The sequence below is a fragment of the Cottoperca gobio genome, chromosome 15 (assembly GCF_900634415.1).
Source record: "Cottoperca gobio chromosome 15, fCotGob3.1, whole genome shotgun sequence".
Lineage (NCBI taxonomy): Eukaryota > Metazoa > Chordata > Actinopteri > Perciformes > Bovichtidae > Cottoperca > Cottoperca gobio.
In genome coordinates this window covers 12,195,930-12,210,971 of record NC_041369.1, presented here as the reverse complement: position 1 = coordinate 12,210,971, position 15,042 = coordinate 12,195,930, and the positions used below count along the sequence as shown (strand labels likewise).

The following is a 15,042-nucleotide window of genomic DNA, read 5'->3' as shown; positions in this document are numbered from 1 at the left end:
AGAATATCTGTTGTCATACTCACCATAACAAATATAATTCATCATTTGTATTTGCTGTTTATTTTCAGAAATGACGACAATTCAAGGAAAAGTTGCGTTCTCGATGGCTCTTTTTCAATCAATGATAACTGCATCAACCAATTAACCCTAACTGGCCTTTTATGTTTCTTTTTTTCAAGGAAACTCTGCAGCTACGGTTTATCTTGACAAATACCAGCTGCAGAGGGTCACTTTAAAGAAGTGGCCTTCAGGGGCTTTCCTGCTTTTGGGAGTCAATGTAATGCAGGTGAGTTTAATCTTTAAAGTTTAAGATGGTATGTAAGTGAAGAAAGATTTAACATTTTACAATGTACTATAGAACAAGTCATCTGACATTTGTAAGAAAGGTAGAAATAGCCTTTCTTTTTTGTAAGATTTATTTGAGAAATATTGACAGTTGGGAGAAGCTCAAGCTAACACTAACATTTATATGGTATAAGAATAACACAAATGATCAAAAATACTCTTAATGCAATTGGGTCTTATTTACAAAGTTACAGTACAGAGTTGCACTACTTTTGATGTTGTACATTTCTGGTTTTTAGTGTGTACACAGGATGGAGGACTTTGGCATTTTGCAAACTATTCAAATGAAGGATATTTGTATTACAACAGCACAAACAAATGAGCCTAGATTCAGATCTCAGAAATCACTGTCTACTACATGTTCAATTTGTTCAAATGAGATAGAGTAGAATAATGAAGTGAAACAAAATGACAATTCAAATAAAACAACTGCACAAACTTAGAGATGTTTCCAAAGGTTAAAGACACAATACTCTTTAAGTTAGTGTAGATTAGGCAAACAGATACAGGAAAAAGGATGTCCCAGCGCTGGTTTGTAAGTTCTCTCCTGAGAACAATATATTTTAAACATGAGGATTTTGGAGACCAAGTAAATGATGAATGCCTCACAATATTAAATAAAAATCAAACAGTGCAAATGCCACAATGTGTTACTGAACTGGAAAAAGTTGCACATGAAAGAAAGAGATTATTCTCTTTTTTTGTACCAAGAAAGAAACAGATGTGAAACAGTGCTTTATAGGGTACAGGTTTCGGCAGAGAATGAAAGAGGTTTTAAACTCTCAGATATATTCTGAAAACAAAGTGGGAGAAAGAAAACAGGAACCAGATTAAATCAATTTTCATCCTCCATCCGTCTTCAATTTCTACATCATGGATTTAACTGGACTGTAACAACAAGAGTCCTGATGCTGAGCGAATAGCACATGATCATCGCCCTGAAAGCAATAATCATGACAATGGCTTTCGTACCCAGAGAAGATTGAAGCGTTTGTTGGATATATAGTTATATTAATGACACCCAGTCCTACAGAAACAGACAAACTGAATCATGTATAAGACAAAAAGAGCAAAGAATAAACATATATATAATAATAATAATAATAATCTTGCTCTTGTGGAAGCAAAGGCATCACCACCATCCATCTCATTTCCATTATATTCAACTCTGTACCAAGAGAGAAAATGACCACAAACACTTATTGTTTTTAAATAAAATGTTAAGCCTTGATAAAAATAGCAGCCTACCTTACAGTTTCTTCAGGAAGGCTGGCTGCTAGTCTGAGCCAACTTTCCACAGCTCCCCTTAGAGACAGCATGTGTGTTAAAGATTATCCTCACAGTAATCACACCACAGAGCACCCTGTGGCTTTCAGTCACAAAAGCCACTGACCTGTGTGTTGTGTCCACATGTGAACACTGATGTATAAAATACAATTTCTCTAGCTCTGTACAGGCAGCCTAATGTAAAGCTGTGGCACCCGCCTGTTCAGAATGATGAGCGTTAGTCTACATTAAGAAAATATCACCAGTTAATAATCAATTTGCTGCAATATAACCATATCATTCATTCATTCTGACATGCTACAGTCTTTTCTTTCTCTTTCTTTTCATTACTTTGTCACAGATACATTCAAGCGGATGTTTCTAAGCAGTCAGATATTTACTGTGCAGATTTTTATATCGTACCGCAGAGGACTTCATGGCTGGATTACTGCTCCGACTGGATCATAAAGTATAGAGATTTCCGTCAGTGTATCCGTATCCGTTGTGGGAGAAATTGAATTTCACAGCAAAATTTACAACAGCCAGAATACACATGAGCTGAGTTAAGTGGAGGCTGTTGACATCTCTATTTGCTTTCTAAATTGGCACCGTTGCATGTTTTGTTTGTTATTTTCATGGTGGGATGATGACAGGTCGAGGGCTCAGGATCATTAGATTATTATGTTTTTATTTGAATCAGTGACTGAACAATCAAAGAAGAAGTCAACAAGATGTTGAATCCGTCCAGACATTTGATACTAACTTTCGGTGCTTCACAGCTTTTGATACTTACTTTGAACTCATTGCAGTATTCACCAAAAAAAAGTACTGAAGTACAATCTGCACTATCTACATAAAATACTGGCCTGATGTTAAGGACATGACCCTGGACTGTACGAGTGAAATACTGTTTGCCTGACAACACCAAACACATCCTCCCCGCCCTCTCTCCTGTAGCTTCATGTATGATCCACTTTTGGGAGACATATACCCAATTTAAGTCTCTAAGAAACTAGAGAAGGTTGCATCAGTCAGACCTTTGGACCTACTGTAACTTAAGATGCTTTCAAGCACCGTCCAAGAGCTATTGAATCAACGGGTTTATTGAAACAATAGTGAAAGATGTGCTGTTGTCTTTCTTTAATCTTCCGCAGAGAGGTCACTAAGACACAGTAATATATCCTTTTAATATAACCTCTAATCTAAAGTACAAACATCCCAGGTTCTTCTAATATACCCTGTTTTGCCAGCATTTTAAACATTAGTTTGAAAGCTTGGTGTATCAGCACGATTAGTTCAGGATTGAGACATGCTTGGCCTCGGAAACAGATTAATATCCTCTGCATCTGCTTTGGTTTGTATTTTCCCTTTAAACCCTTTTTTTAATATTTCATGTGTTCTTTTTTTGACATGAATTGTACGATAGATGGGTGACAGGAGGATATAACTAACCTGCACAAAAAGAGGAGTTAGCAAATCATGACAGTATTGTACTTCTACTGAGACAAACCTACAAAACAATCTTAAAGGACTCACAGGTTCTTCTGGATTTGCATGGAAAATATGTTGAATAAATGCTGCACTCAATGGAAAAGGAAATACGGAAACGTCAACTGAGATTTACTTTAAAAACAACTGTGTGTAAATCCATTTGATAAAGTTATACAAAGTAAACTCAGGGTTTAAATGTATGATCCTAATTTATTTGTTAAACTGTGTTTGATGAAATTGAGCCATACATTTGAATGCACGTGTTGAATCCAGACTAAAAATACAAGATTTCAAAATGAAGAAAGGGTTTGAATGCACAGGTGCCACCTCTAGTGCTAATGGGGAGTGACAGTTGACTTCACAAGCAGTCTGTTGTAACGTCGAGAACCCAAAACCCTCTCTTCTCTGGCTGGGGAAGCTAATGTGCATATGTGAATAACAAGCAAACACAACAGTGTTTCTGCGTTACTCTCTGTAGGGACACATTCCTCGCCGGTCCTGCTGCAGCCTTGTCATACCAAACAACATGTAAAAATGTGACCCATATGGTCTCTCTTTTCAAGAGGGACTGATTGAGCTGTATGGAAGTCATAGCCCACCCACAGAATGCAAATAAGGAGAACCATATGTGGGGAGATGAATTAGGTAAACTGCACAACATTTTTATTAGGTACAATTTCACTTGCCTTGTGGATGGACTGCAAGGTGACACTTTGAAAATAAACGTTGAGCCTCAGAAAGAAAAAAGGCCTCTAGTTAACGGAGGGTAAATCAATGAAACATGGGATTACTAAACCAAATGAACAATAACTATTTCGTTTTGTACTTGTATTAAATTGACCAAAATGTGATAAAAAATAAGCAACATGTCAATCATTTGACCTGCTCGCATTCGAGTGGACGGAACGCAAATGTATCATTTAACTAGACGTGTTCCTTTATGGCAACTGGCACAATAAACTCCATTAAGACTGAACAAATGTTTAGTTTCACAGTTTATGTTGTGTAAAATAAAACTTTTCTTTCATGGACTACTGAACACATTTGATTTTCATTTCAAATACAAATGTTTTCATTCAGAACCCTTGTTTACAATATGAATAACTACTCAAAATACTTTGAAAATACTATAAATAATTAATTATGGGAAGTGTTCGGCAAGGCCGGGGAGCCTTAAAGAGGTTTAGGAGCCATTGCCAGAGAAAAATACAAATATGTTCAAAATAAGAAGTAGAGTTTGCCCTACATAATTAGGAAACTCTTCCATGTCAATATTTCTAAACTGTTTTTTGCTAATTATCTACTTTGAATCCTTGAAGTTTAAAAACTATTATATATAGGCATCACTCTGCTAATTTAAACATTATTGGAAAAAGAAAACAGACTCTGTGATTTAATCTATGAGGACATCTCCAGCACAAGCACCTCTCTCGGTGGTCCGACAAGTCAGTGGTCAGCTTTTTGTTTTTGTGTTGCAGTATTTGTCAACGTATTTCCTGCTCGTGATGGTTGAATCATAAAGTACTTACAACTTTTGACAGGCAGCCAGCTCCAGCCTGCTCAGAGCGTCAAGATGATCTGTCCTCACTAAATATATCACATTTGCTGAACAAAAGAACATGTTCCTAACAGCCGCTCACGTGGACCTGTCTGTTTTCTCCATCAGGTTAAGAAAATAAACATGTTTGTGGTCGAAAAAAATCTTAATATCAGCACGTGGAAACACATCCTGACATTATGTAACTGTGTTTATCTAAAGCCAACAGTGTGTTGTGACATATACTCTAAACCTGAGCGTATGATGCATGAATAACTCACAAGAGACCTTTCATAAAGATGGCTTGTAACCTTTTTCCAGCATGTTTCAGAAGTGGAAGTGCTGATCAGATGAATGTCAAGGCTCCTCTGACTCACTGCGCTCTCTTTGACCACGGGGGTCTCAGAGGAGCAGGGGCCGCTATATTAATCTGCCCTGAGTATGGCAATTGTTACTCCTTCCTTTCATGTGGTCAGGAGGTTGATTTCGAGAGGGATGTGTAGTTTTGGAGAGCTCAAATAGGAGCTCATTCATAGCAGCTACCGCTTTACAGAAAAGGAAGAAATGTATCTGGATTGGAAAGAATCCACAATATTAAACAGTAGATGGGATTGTGAAGTGCTAGGAGTAATCATGCCAGGCAACAGGCCGCAGGAATGCAAATCACCCCTGAAGCCAAGAGTTAAGTTAGCAGGTGGCCTCCTCTATTCACTGAATGTCAACACTCCTTTTAGATGGAGCCCACGTAACATCTGGGCAGGCCAGCCACTGCTTTTAATTAAGTGAAATACAGTCACTCAATGTTCTGCCATGTCAGAGAGAAAAAAACGTTACAGAAGTGGGAGGCTAAGGGGGGAGAAAAGGTGCAACAGTACATATCCTGTGTTCAGTGAAGGTCAATACAGTTGTGTAAATAAATATTAATCCTTAACCTAATCCCTAGATTTCCAAGACTATTGAATGTCCCTGAGTGCTTCTCTGGAAATTGCACGTTTGCTCGCATTTTTCTGTAAATTCTGCTTATCCTGAATGAGGAGGAAATGCAACAACACTCAGCTCAGTTAAGTTTATGGTCTCCACTTTGTTTTCTGGGGGTGACTCTTAGCTCTTAGCAGATGGCAACATCCAAAACATAAGTGTACAGAATGTAAGCAAGCAGAGGTGTGCCATACACATCACAGGAATCAGGTGATGGATGGTATCTTTCCCCCATAATCAGGAAGGGATTGCTTACAAATGATATACCTTACTCTACAGGCAGCCCCGTGATAATCACCCTTTTGGACTGTCGCTGCACAGCCTTACTGCTAGCACTGTGCCACCAGCATTACCAAGTCAACAGGCTCCATGGGTGGACCCCTAGTTTATATCATACTTGTCAAACATTTTTAAATCTGAGACGGTAGTCTGGCAACAGAGTGTAAAACATCCGCAGAACTCCAAACAGAAATACAAAAGGACAACTTGAATTTGAAAAGGCCTGAGGACTTGCAGCTGGAGGAGGGGGATCAAATGTATTTCTGGATATAGTTTAGGGTGATAAATAGAGCAAGAACAAAGCCGTGAGGTCAAGTAAAGGCAAAGCAAAAGATAAAAGTTCTCAAGTGGTACATTTATTAAAATACACAACACTCTACATAAAGATATACTTTCCCCAAAACACAAGATAGAATCAGTGTGGAGCAAAGACGTTTGCAGTCCACAGAGGGATGAGATTACAGCGTTTATGGAAGAGATTTACATAAACATTGTTTTAAAAAATGACATGAGTGAACGCTCAACACTATAAGAGATTCCAGACTTACATAATCCCCTTCTGTGAACACACTCGTATGAAAAACAAAAAAAAAGCTGGCTTGGAAAAGGTGAAACAGTATCAGTGCTGAAAGACAGTGGCAGCTTTGAAATAGCTCTGGGCAGTTTGGTTTACATTAGAGAGAACACTAACTATGTTTTTGTCCCAGTGATCCAATTTGATTTATGATATTTCCATTGGCCTGTTGCAGTTGTGATATAAATGCTAATAGCAACATCTTGCTGTCTCCCTTGTTTGTCAGATGAACTTTGGTGCTGCATGTTGGGACATTATTCTGTATGTATCAGTCATTTATAAGCGTTGGTCCTTATTGAAGAACAACCCATCATATACTTATATCCATGTATATTTCTTTCTCAGTGAGCATCTGTTGCACAAGCGTATTATACAAAGGGAAAAGCAAGAAAAGGGGGAAGTGATCTCATGTATCATGATGACTCCAGTGAATAGTTAACTCATAAAAGTTATACAAACGTAACTAAGAGGGAGTATATGCCAACGGACTTAGACGTTAACTGATAACTGATAGTAAAATCAACATGTTGTCCTAATTATTTAAATATGACAATATTCAGTGCTATTAAAAAAAAAAGAAAAAAGAAAATAAATTAGGTAATACAACTTTATATACATAATACTGTACATCACATCACACCTGCAGCAGATGTGTTTTCCAGCGATTCCCATACCAGATAGCATAAATTAAAGTTAGCCCGGCCACTAATGGCAACCACAAGATCTAACTACCATATTTCTATATTTCTTGAGGATAACGTTTGAGCTGTCATCAAAGTAAAGCACCGATATTGCGTTGAGCTTTGTCGGGGCACAGCATGGCTTTGGCACGTTGTCAGGAAACATTAAATGGACCTATAAATGAGAGCATTAAGTAGGTTTAAAAGAGGTGCAACAGCAGTGAGTTTCAAATGAATTGTAACTGCTGAGAACATTATGGTAGTTTTTATTACAATACACATATGCAACGCATTTTAAAGAATACTTACCAGGGTTTGCACAATTGCATGATTTGTTGCATTCATGTGTGCGTTGAGTGGAAAAGAGCATTCACCATCACAGTAAAAAGCAGCATAGCCCTCAGGTGCAATGATCCAATCCTTAACAAAAGAATAAGCTTCCTTTATTTATGACATCTTATAGTCTCAATAAAAAATTGTTCATTGTGTTACTACCATTTGTTAGTGTTATAAATGTTCTGTATTGTGAAATAATTTAGTCTTACCTGCCAGCCCAAATCTCGAAAACTGACGTAAAGTTCGTGCTTCTTGCAGGCTTGCTTCTGTTCACTTGTGTTGTAATCTGAAAAAAAGATAAAAGCGTATAAATCATAACAGAAAGTTAGCACAACAGTGGAAGTCTATAAAATCTCTGAACAAATGCACTAGAAATACATAAATACAGACTTGTGGAAGTACACAACATCGTCCACAGGCTCTGTTAATCACTACATCATTGCTATAAGTTGGACATATATAAAAGTATATCATAAAAGTGCACATACCTCCAGTTTTTGGTGCCCTAGATGATTCTTGTTGATTAGTAGATTTATTGCGATTGTGGTTCTTTTTTTTCCCACCAGCAGCTCTGACAGAGCGAAGCAACACCCCACTGGCCTTGAAGAAAGCAACCAGGAAAGGCTGTTTGGACTGGGGCCCGTTCCTCCCAATGATTCCAGCAGATTTTATGTTGATACTTCGGCCTTTAAAAAACAGACGAAAAATCAAACTTATTTTTTTAAATACAGAAAAATGGTAATGCTTTCAAGCTAAGTCCAGTATCTTTACAAATATTAAGTCATGCCATTGATCTGTTTTGTGGATTTATGGGCTTTTGGTGTTAAATAATAACATAATCCACAGATTGTCAAATAAACAAGTCACATTTGTCCTGAATGTCAATGAAACGTTTTTTTTTTGTTTATCAAATTGTGGATTATCTAAAACTTCCTGACCTTTTTTAGGTTTCCAAGAGTTACAAGTAAAAGAATAATTCTTAGGAAGAAAAAAACTGAACTTGCCATCTGCAGTCTCCACACAGAGCTGCAAGCCCAAGTTCTGCTGCGGGTTCATCAACCAGTGGTTACTGGTGGCCGTGATGTCAAACACCAGCCAGCCACCATCGGACGCCTGGACCTTTTTGGAGTCGAGCAGGAACGTCTCTGCATCTCTGAAGGTAAGAAAAAACAATGAAACGAACATCTGCATTTAATAAACCGCAGTTAAAATGATGCACACTCAAACAGCCAGTACATACATGCAAGCAGCAACTGCTAAAAAACGATATACAGTATGTCTTCCAATTATTTAAAATAGCTCTTTACTCTAAGTCTCTGTGGGTCAGTGTAATGAATGTGGTCACTTTACTGCTGTATTGTAAACAAAGTACAAAACCTCAGTGCCTGCCACAGTGCGTGAAGCACAAATCAAAACTGTCTGTGCACCTTGGTGTTGCATTGCTTTAATGGGACACAAAAAAAGGGAACCATATGCTTCTTTGAGGACATTTGAACTGAGACGAAGAGGTCTTAACCAGTTAGGCTGGACCAGATAAATGAGGTACCACTGACTGATCACAAATGGATGCTCTAGCTTAAAGTCTGTCGCAGAAGCCAACAATCTGACAGGCTTTTATTAGTTTCTTCATCTCTCAATCCTTTTGAAACCATTTATAATTCTCAAAAGTCTCTGTCAGTATTGAAAACTTGTGATTTGGTCATTTTTGTATGCAGCGCTGCTATTGTTGAAGAAGCTATGACTTGTAATAAACTGCGGAGTTAAGTGGTATAAAGTGTGCCAAGCTTTCAGCTATTTGACGGGTAAAACATTTCAGGAGTTATAAATCATGTATATCAGCCCTTGTGTATTTTTAACATGAGCCTGACATGAGGCATCAATCAACCCGAAGTTGAAAAAAGCCCCGCTTCGCAATTTGCATTGGATTCCTTTCAAGTGGCAGATCGGATAAGGCAGCGCCTGTTCAGTTTTTGTGGTTACATGGTGCTGGTTGGAAAGACCAAAGATTTTCCATGTGGCCCCAATAGTTCAGGAATTATTCATGTGTTTACTACAGGTGTAATAAAACTGAACCTCATGTGGGATTCCACACGAGGTCAATCGTTATGAGTGACATACTGGTGAACTTCCTCTTTGAAATGTAGAGTATTAAGCTCATATCCTGCGATAATTTAAGTTTGTGGAGGTAAGAATTCACTATTCCCACAGCCAAATCCAAGAGGAAAATACTTATCCTTCCCCTTCATCTATGATTCCTGGATGTACTGTTCCACATAGAGTGAGTCAAGGTGAGTGGATACCAGGGATAGAGGAACTTCTCTTTCTGTTTGCAAATGATGTTCACGTGCCACTATTCTCCATTAGCAATTTATGTTCAGTAGCAAAGTTCAGTAGCAGTGCAGGACATTGATATAGTGGAGTGAAAGGAGGTTAAGGCGGTGTGTAGTTGTCTGAAGGTTTAAAGGTACCCTGTGGAGGTTTTGACCACTTGTACTGTAGCTATATGAAGCAATATGTTTTTTAAGAGGTCCTTAGTTTTTTCCGTTCATAAACTCAAGGCCGATTGTTTCCCCGATCGACAGTTAGCGGCAATAAAGTACCGAAATATTTTGCAATGTGTCAACAACGGCAGTGAAGGAAGAAGCAAACAAACACGGATGTTGGTGCAAAAGTAGATTTTGTATAAATAAGAAACAGAAAATCATTGGCAGTAATCAATGTGTGTATGCAGTATTAGCATTTTGTCATATACACTAATGATACTCATATAATATACATTTATTGTGGCTCCAATATTGTTTCTAAGGTTTCTTGCACTGGGAAATAATTGTTCTTTGTGAACACTAACTACTGTTCATCATGAAAACGTGTGTGAAAACTTAGACTGAGCAGTCTTCCCCTTTAAGATGGCAGAGTCCATTGACTTGGACCTTTTCAAAGCCCAGGAGAGCCATATCTCCCCTTCAATCACCCACACACATTTTTGGCAAGCAAATGTGGGCCCACTTTTAAGTACACCCTTGTGTATTCAGCTATGTCATGGTTTAAACTTCCGGAATATTGTTAAGACAGGCAGGTGGTGGGCATAACAGTGACCACGGGAGCACCCGAGGGAGCCCCTTCCCCCCTATTGTCGGCCCTCATGGTTTCATCTGGGACGCGGCCAGCTTGGCAGGCAACACAAGACGAGTGATAAGTGATGGACCTTCCAAGCTTCATAAGTGGCCAACTTGCTAATGGAGTTCTCTTTATCCGAGAACTATATTTGTAAGGCAGACATGGTGCGAATGAAGGAGAGCAGAGTTGGAGATAGAAGGGCGTTCTGAGGGAGTGGAAAGTTTTAACTGTGCAAGACAATAGCTGTTGGACTATTTTCCTTTTTAACTGTGAAACAAGATAACTGCATGGGGTAAAAATACTCATCGGGCCCCTTTCAGAGTGTTACTGGTCGAACATTTCTGATTAGAAAACAGCATTTTAATGCTTTAGCTTGTGGAAATAGCGCTAATTTTAATTAATTTATATATTGTTGGTAGTTTAATCTGTAACAATGCATCTTTTTGGAAAGCTGGTCATATGTTTTTTAAGTAAAAATCTAAATTGTAAGTTACTTTTACCACAAATGTAGTGTTGTAAAAAATACATTAGTTGCATCTGGATGTAAGTATAAAGTAGCAGAAAATGGAAATACTCAAGTGAAGTACAAGTAGTACCTCAAAAGTGTACTTAGGTACAATACTTGATTAAATCTACTTAGTTACAATCCACCACTGACTTGCATGTTTGGTCTTGGTTTATTGGGTGCTTACTTGTTTTGATATTCCTTGATGACTTGATATATGGTAACCTTCAGAGTAACATTGTCGTAGCGAGTATGACTGCGGTCCTTATAGATCCGAAACTCTGCCGCAGTCACGGCCTCTCCGTCTGGGATCTGAGTCAGATCAAAACGGAACTCCTTGTAGTGTCGTCGTTGGTGAGAAAAATCTTTATCTTTCTCCACTGGGAAAATAAAACATTTTTATAATGAAATTCATTTTTTCTTCTTCAAAAAATATGACTTCAACTCCTGAACCGCTGAAGAGAAATATGTCAGCATTAACGCACAGAAAAAAAGTGTAATTTATCACATCTTCTTTTACATTCCAGGTCCAATCCAAACATTTTGACTACCAACAAAAGCACTTTCCAGTTCATTAAATCAGTCAACTGAATACAGGTAGCAGTTCCCAGACAGGCCCTCTACTGTGTGCTTAACTGCATTCTCTGGCCATGATGAATGGGCTGTCAGTTAAGAAAAACAGGCTGATTTCAATTAAAGACACTTTCCTCTGCTCCTCAAGTGGGAGAAAAGACCAGACAGGATTCTTCAACGTCATGTGAGCGTCTACTCTGACCTCATTTCTGACCTTATACTGACCTCTTGTAGGTTTCATACAATGCAATAAGAGTGTTTAATGACCCTTAACCTTTAAAACTAGAATGTTCTAATATAATGAGTAACATTAGATATCTTTATAGGCCTGTCAACTTTTTTTCTTATTTTTTTTAACTAAATAGTTATTTTAGATGTTGCTGCATGTAAAGAATTCAAAGATATTTGGAGTTTGACTTTTGCAAGTGGCTGCTTCTATTTTTGTAGATAAAAAATGACTTTAATAAACAAACAGCCTCAGTGTATCAACATTATAAACAGGCAGACAAAACATACTACTATAAAGTGGCCACTAACTGTCTCTCCCCCCTGCCTAGTAACAGAAAAGTGGCATGTGGCTGAGGTCAGTGGATTTTCTGACACATATAATAATACCATGCAGTGCATTTCCCCGATATTTTATCGAGGGAGAACGCCTGCTGTTACTTAGCACAAACAGGTCAGAGGTCAAGCCTGAGTTTTACCCACTGTGCGTGTTCCATTATATTAGCCACAGGCAGTAATCTGAAGCAGAGGTGCCACTGAGCATTTAACTTTAAAATAAAGATTAAACAATAATCTCTTTACTCTCTGGTAAGGTAGAGCCTCGTGCATCTTGATGTGTTGCATATTAATCGGATTCAGCTTGTTCTACCGGGAGAGTATTCATATATTTGCTAACACGATTAATAAATGACTAGTATGTTTAATTTGAACTCCTCTTGCATACAATCTCACGTACGGATTTTCAATAGCTGACTTCTTATTTATTCACTGAAAGGATTTGCTACAGGAAGCATATTAAACTGTATGAAATGCCACATGGACGTTTCTAAAACAGTCGAGGTCAGTAGCTATATTTGAGTGTACTGTAATAAAGACAGAGCCCCATTGAACATTTCACTGACAGTCCCCAGAACGAGAGCAGAGCTTTCAAGGCTGACAGTGTACATGCCCTGCTATAGTGGTAAGTGGAAACAGATGGGCTCAGGCCAAGGTGAGGGATTATACTTCCAACTCTTCACAAATTCACTTTTACATGTTTAGTTCTATATTTAAGAAAATAATAAATCCTAAACACTACTACTACTGCCAACATTATTTTAGTTTAGTTATTGTGATTTTTTTTTTTCTCGTATCTTTTCATTTGGTATTCTGAAGTGCTGCGTCTTGTTTCATTTTTGAGTAACTTCCTATGTGGCATGCTTAATATTTTAATTTTCATTAAAGAACCATACATGTTACGAATAATACTAATATAAAAAAATGGAGCTACTGCTTTTTCTTAGTGGCAGAACCTCAAGGAATAAATACATCAGTCAATATCACTCCCCTTTTAACAACAGGAAATCATTTAGACCAATTTTCTCAAGGTCAGACAGTCATCTGATAAGGTGCTCTGAACTGCTGGGTTAAGGGTCACTGCTACTGAACAAACACAATCATTATACAGATCAGCTTCTCTTTAATAGAAAGCAGCACAAATTGGTAAAAGGTCAAAATGTTGGGCCTAATTCTGTTAAATACTGAATATTTCACACAAGACTAAAGCAACTGAACTGACTGATGTCTGACAATATAATGACTGGATGTAGACATAAAAAACATGCTATAAATTATACTGAGAGGAAGTCAACTACTGTAATTAAGAGGGGTTTTTTATATTTCAGATTATTTAAACAAAATCTACATATATCCAATTCTTTTTGACACAATTAATTAACTGCATGTGCTAATACCAACAAAGCAGACAGGCCAAGAATGATAGGCCTAATAATTAATAATTAATGAATTCAAATAGACCCAACTCTTGAAATACGTGGATGAAGGCTTTAATGCTGCAGCATTTTAAAGTTCCTCGTCTTCATTGGATTGGATAAAAAATGCACGTAATATTAGGCTTTTTACCAAGTACACAGATAAAGCGCATCCAGATAAATATCTTATATCTTATCTTATCTTATTATACCTTATTGATTTCCATTACAGTGGAGTGAATGAAGATCGAGAGAAATATGAGTTGGAGAGTTTTCAAAACTTTGAGATCTCTCTAAATAATATTGAAACCTGGCCTGCATTACAATTTCGATTAATATCGATTTAAGGAAACCTGGTGATGAATTATCCCATTTTAATGCCACTTACCTAAATTGACAAAACTCATAACCATGTCGGCATCATTGAGAAAGTTGGTGTCGTGCGCTGTGGTGAGTGCGGGGCTGTGGCCTAACAGAGGGGCCGCTCGGTAAGGCTGTGCCACACCGGAGTACCCGGCATGCTGGGGGCTGTAGTAACCTTTCCTGGAGTGCCCTTGAGCCTTGGCACTGAAGCTCTTCCCTGCGCCCTGCTGCACCCCCTCCTCCTCCTCCTCCACGGCCATGGCGTTGTACAGGTCGAGCATGAACAGCGGCGCGGAGGACGCCTGCTTCCCGGGAGAAAAGGGCCTCGGACGGTGAGGCAAGCCCAGGATGGAGAGGATCTCTCTCTGGATCTCCCTGCGTTCGTGATTGCGCAACCTCCTGTAAATAAAACTGGAGTGCACATGGTTGTCACTTAACCCGCAATGAGCGCAGGACAGAAAACTCAAGCAGCTCCACGCGAGTCCAAGTACAGCACTGCTCAGAGGTGTAAGCGCTGTCATCTTAACAAATAGTTCACTTTGGGATGTGAAGTTGAACTACATCGCACTCTGTGAGAAAAATAAAATAATTTATATCCCTGTCAATACGGAATCATATACTTTCCATATTAGACAGAGGCACCACAACTTTCACGGTGCTACTGAGGAGGCTTTTCTTTTCTTTTTTCTTTTACCAGTCAGCCCTAATATAAATGAGGTATCAGCTTGCAGCAAAGTCGCCGCTCCTCTCCTGTGCGCGAGCTTCCTCCAGCAGTATTTACTCCTCCAGGGTCATTCCAAAACCTCTGCCACACCAAGTATTTATGGAGCTGTGACCCCGTCCCACACCTTACTCCTCTGTGATGCAGAAAAACGTAGGTACGCCCATAACGTCGAGGGATAACCCGGAGTTTCCAGTGGATGAAGTGTGTCAAAAATGAACAGAGAGGAGCTCGACTCATGATCCGACTCGCATTTTTCTTTCCTTTTTCCCTCTTTCCCCCCCTGAGAGAGAGAGTGTAT

At 38.6% G+C, this 15,042-nt stretch overlaps 1 protein-coding gene across 1 annotated transcript; it reads right to left on the bottom strand.

The window, feature by feature from the left end:
• Nucleotides 1-6,232: 6,232 nt before the first annotated feature.
• Nucleotides 6,233-15,042, bottom strand: bmp5 (bone morphogenetic protein 5). Its single transcript, XM_029449251.1, has 7 exons — nt 14,046-15,042; nt 11,296-11,488; nt 8,491-8,639; nt 7,975-8,172; nt 7,696-7,772; nt 7,460-7,570; nt 6,233-7,325 (listed from the first exon to the last, which is right to left on the bottom strand). The coding sequence occupies exons 1-7, from the start codon at nt 14,539-14,541 to the stop codon at nt 7,176-7,178; spliced, it is 1,374 nt and encodes a 457-aa protein (XP_029305111.1). The 5' UTR covers nt 14,542-15,042; the 3' UTR covers nt 6,233-7,175.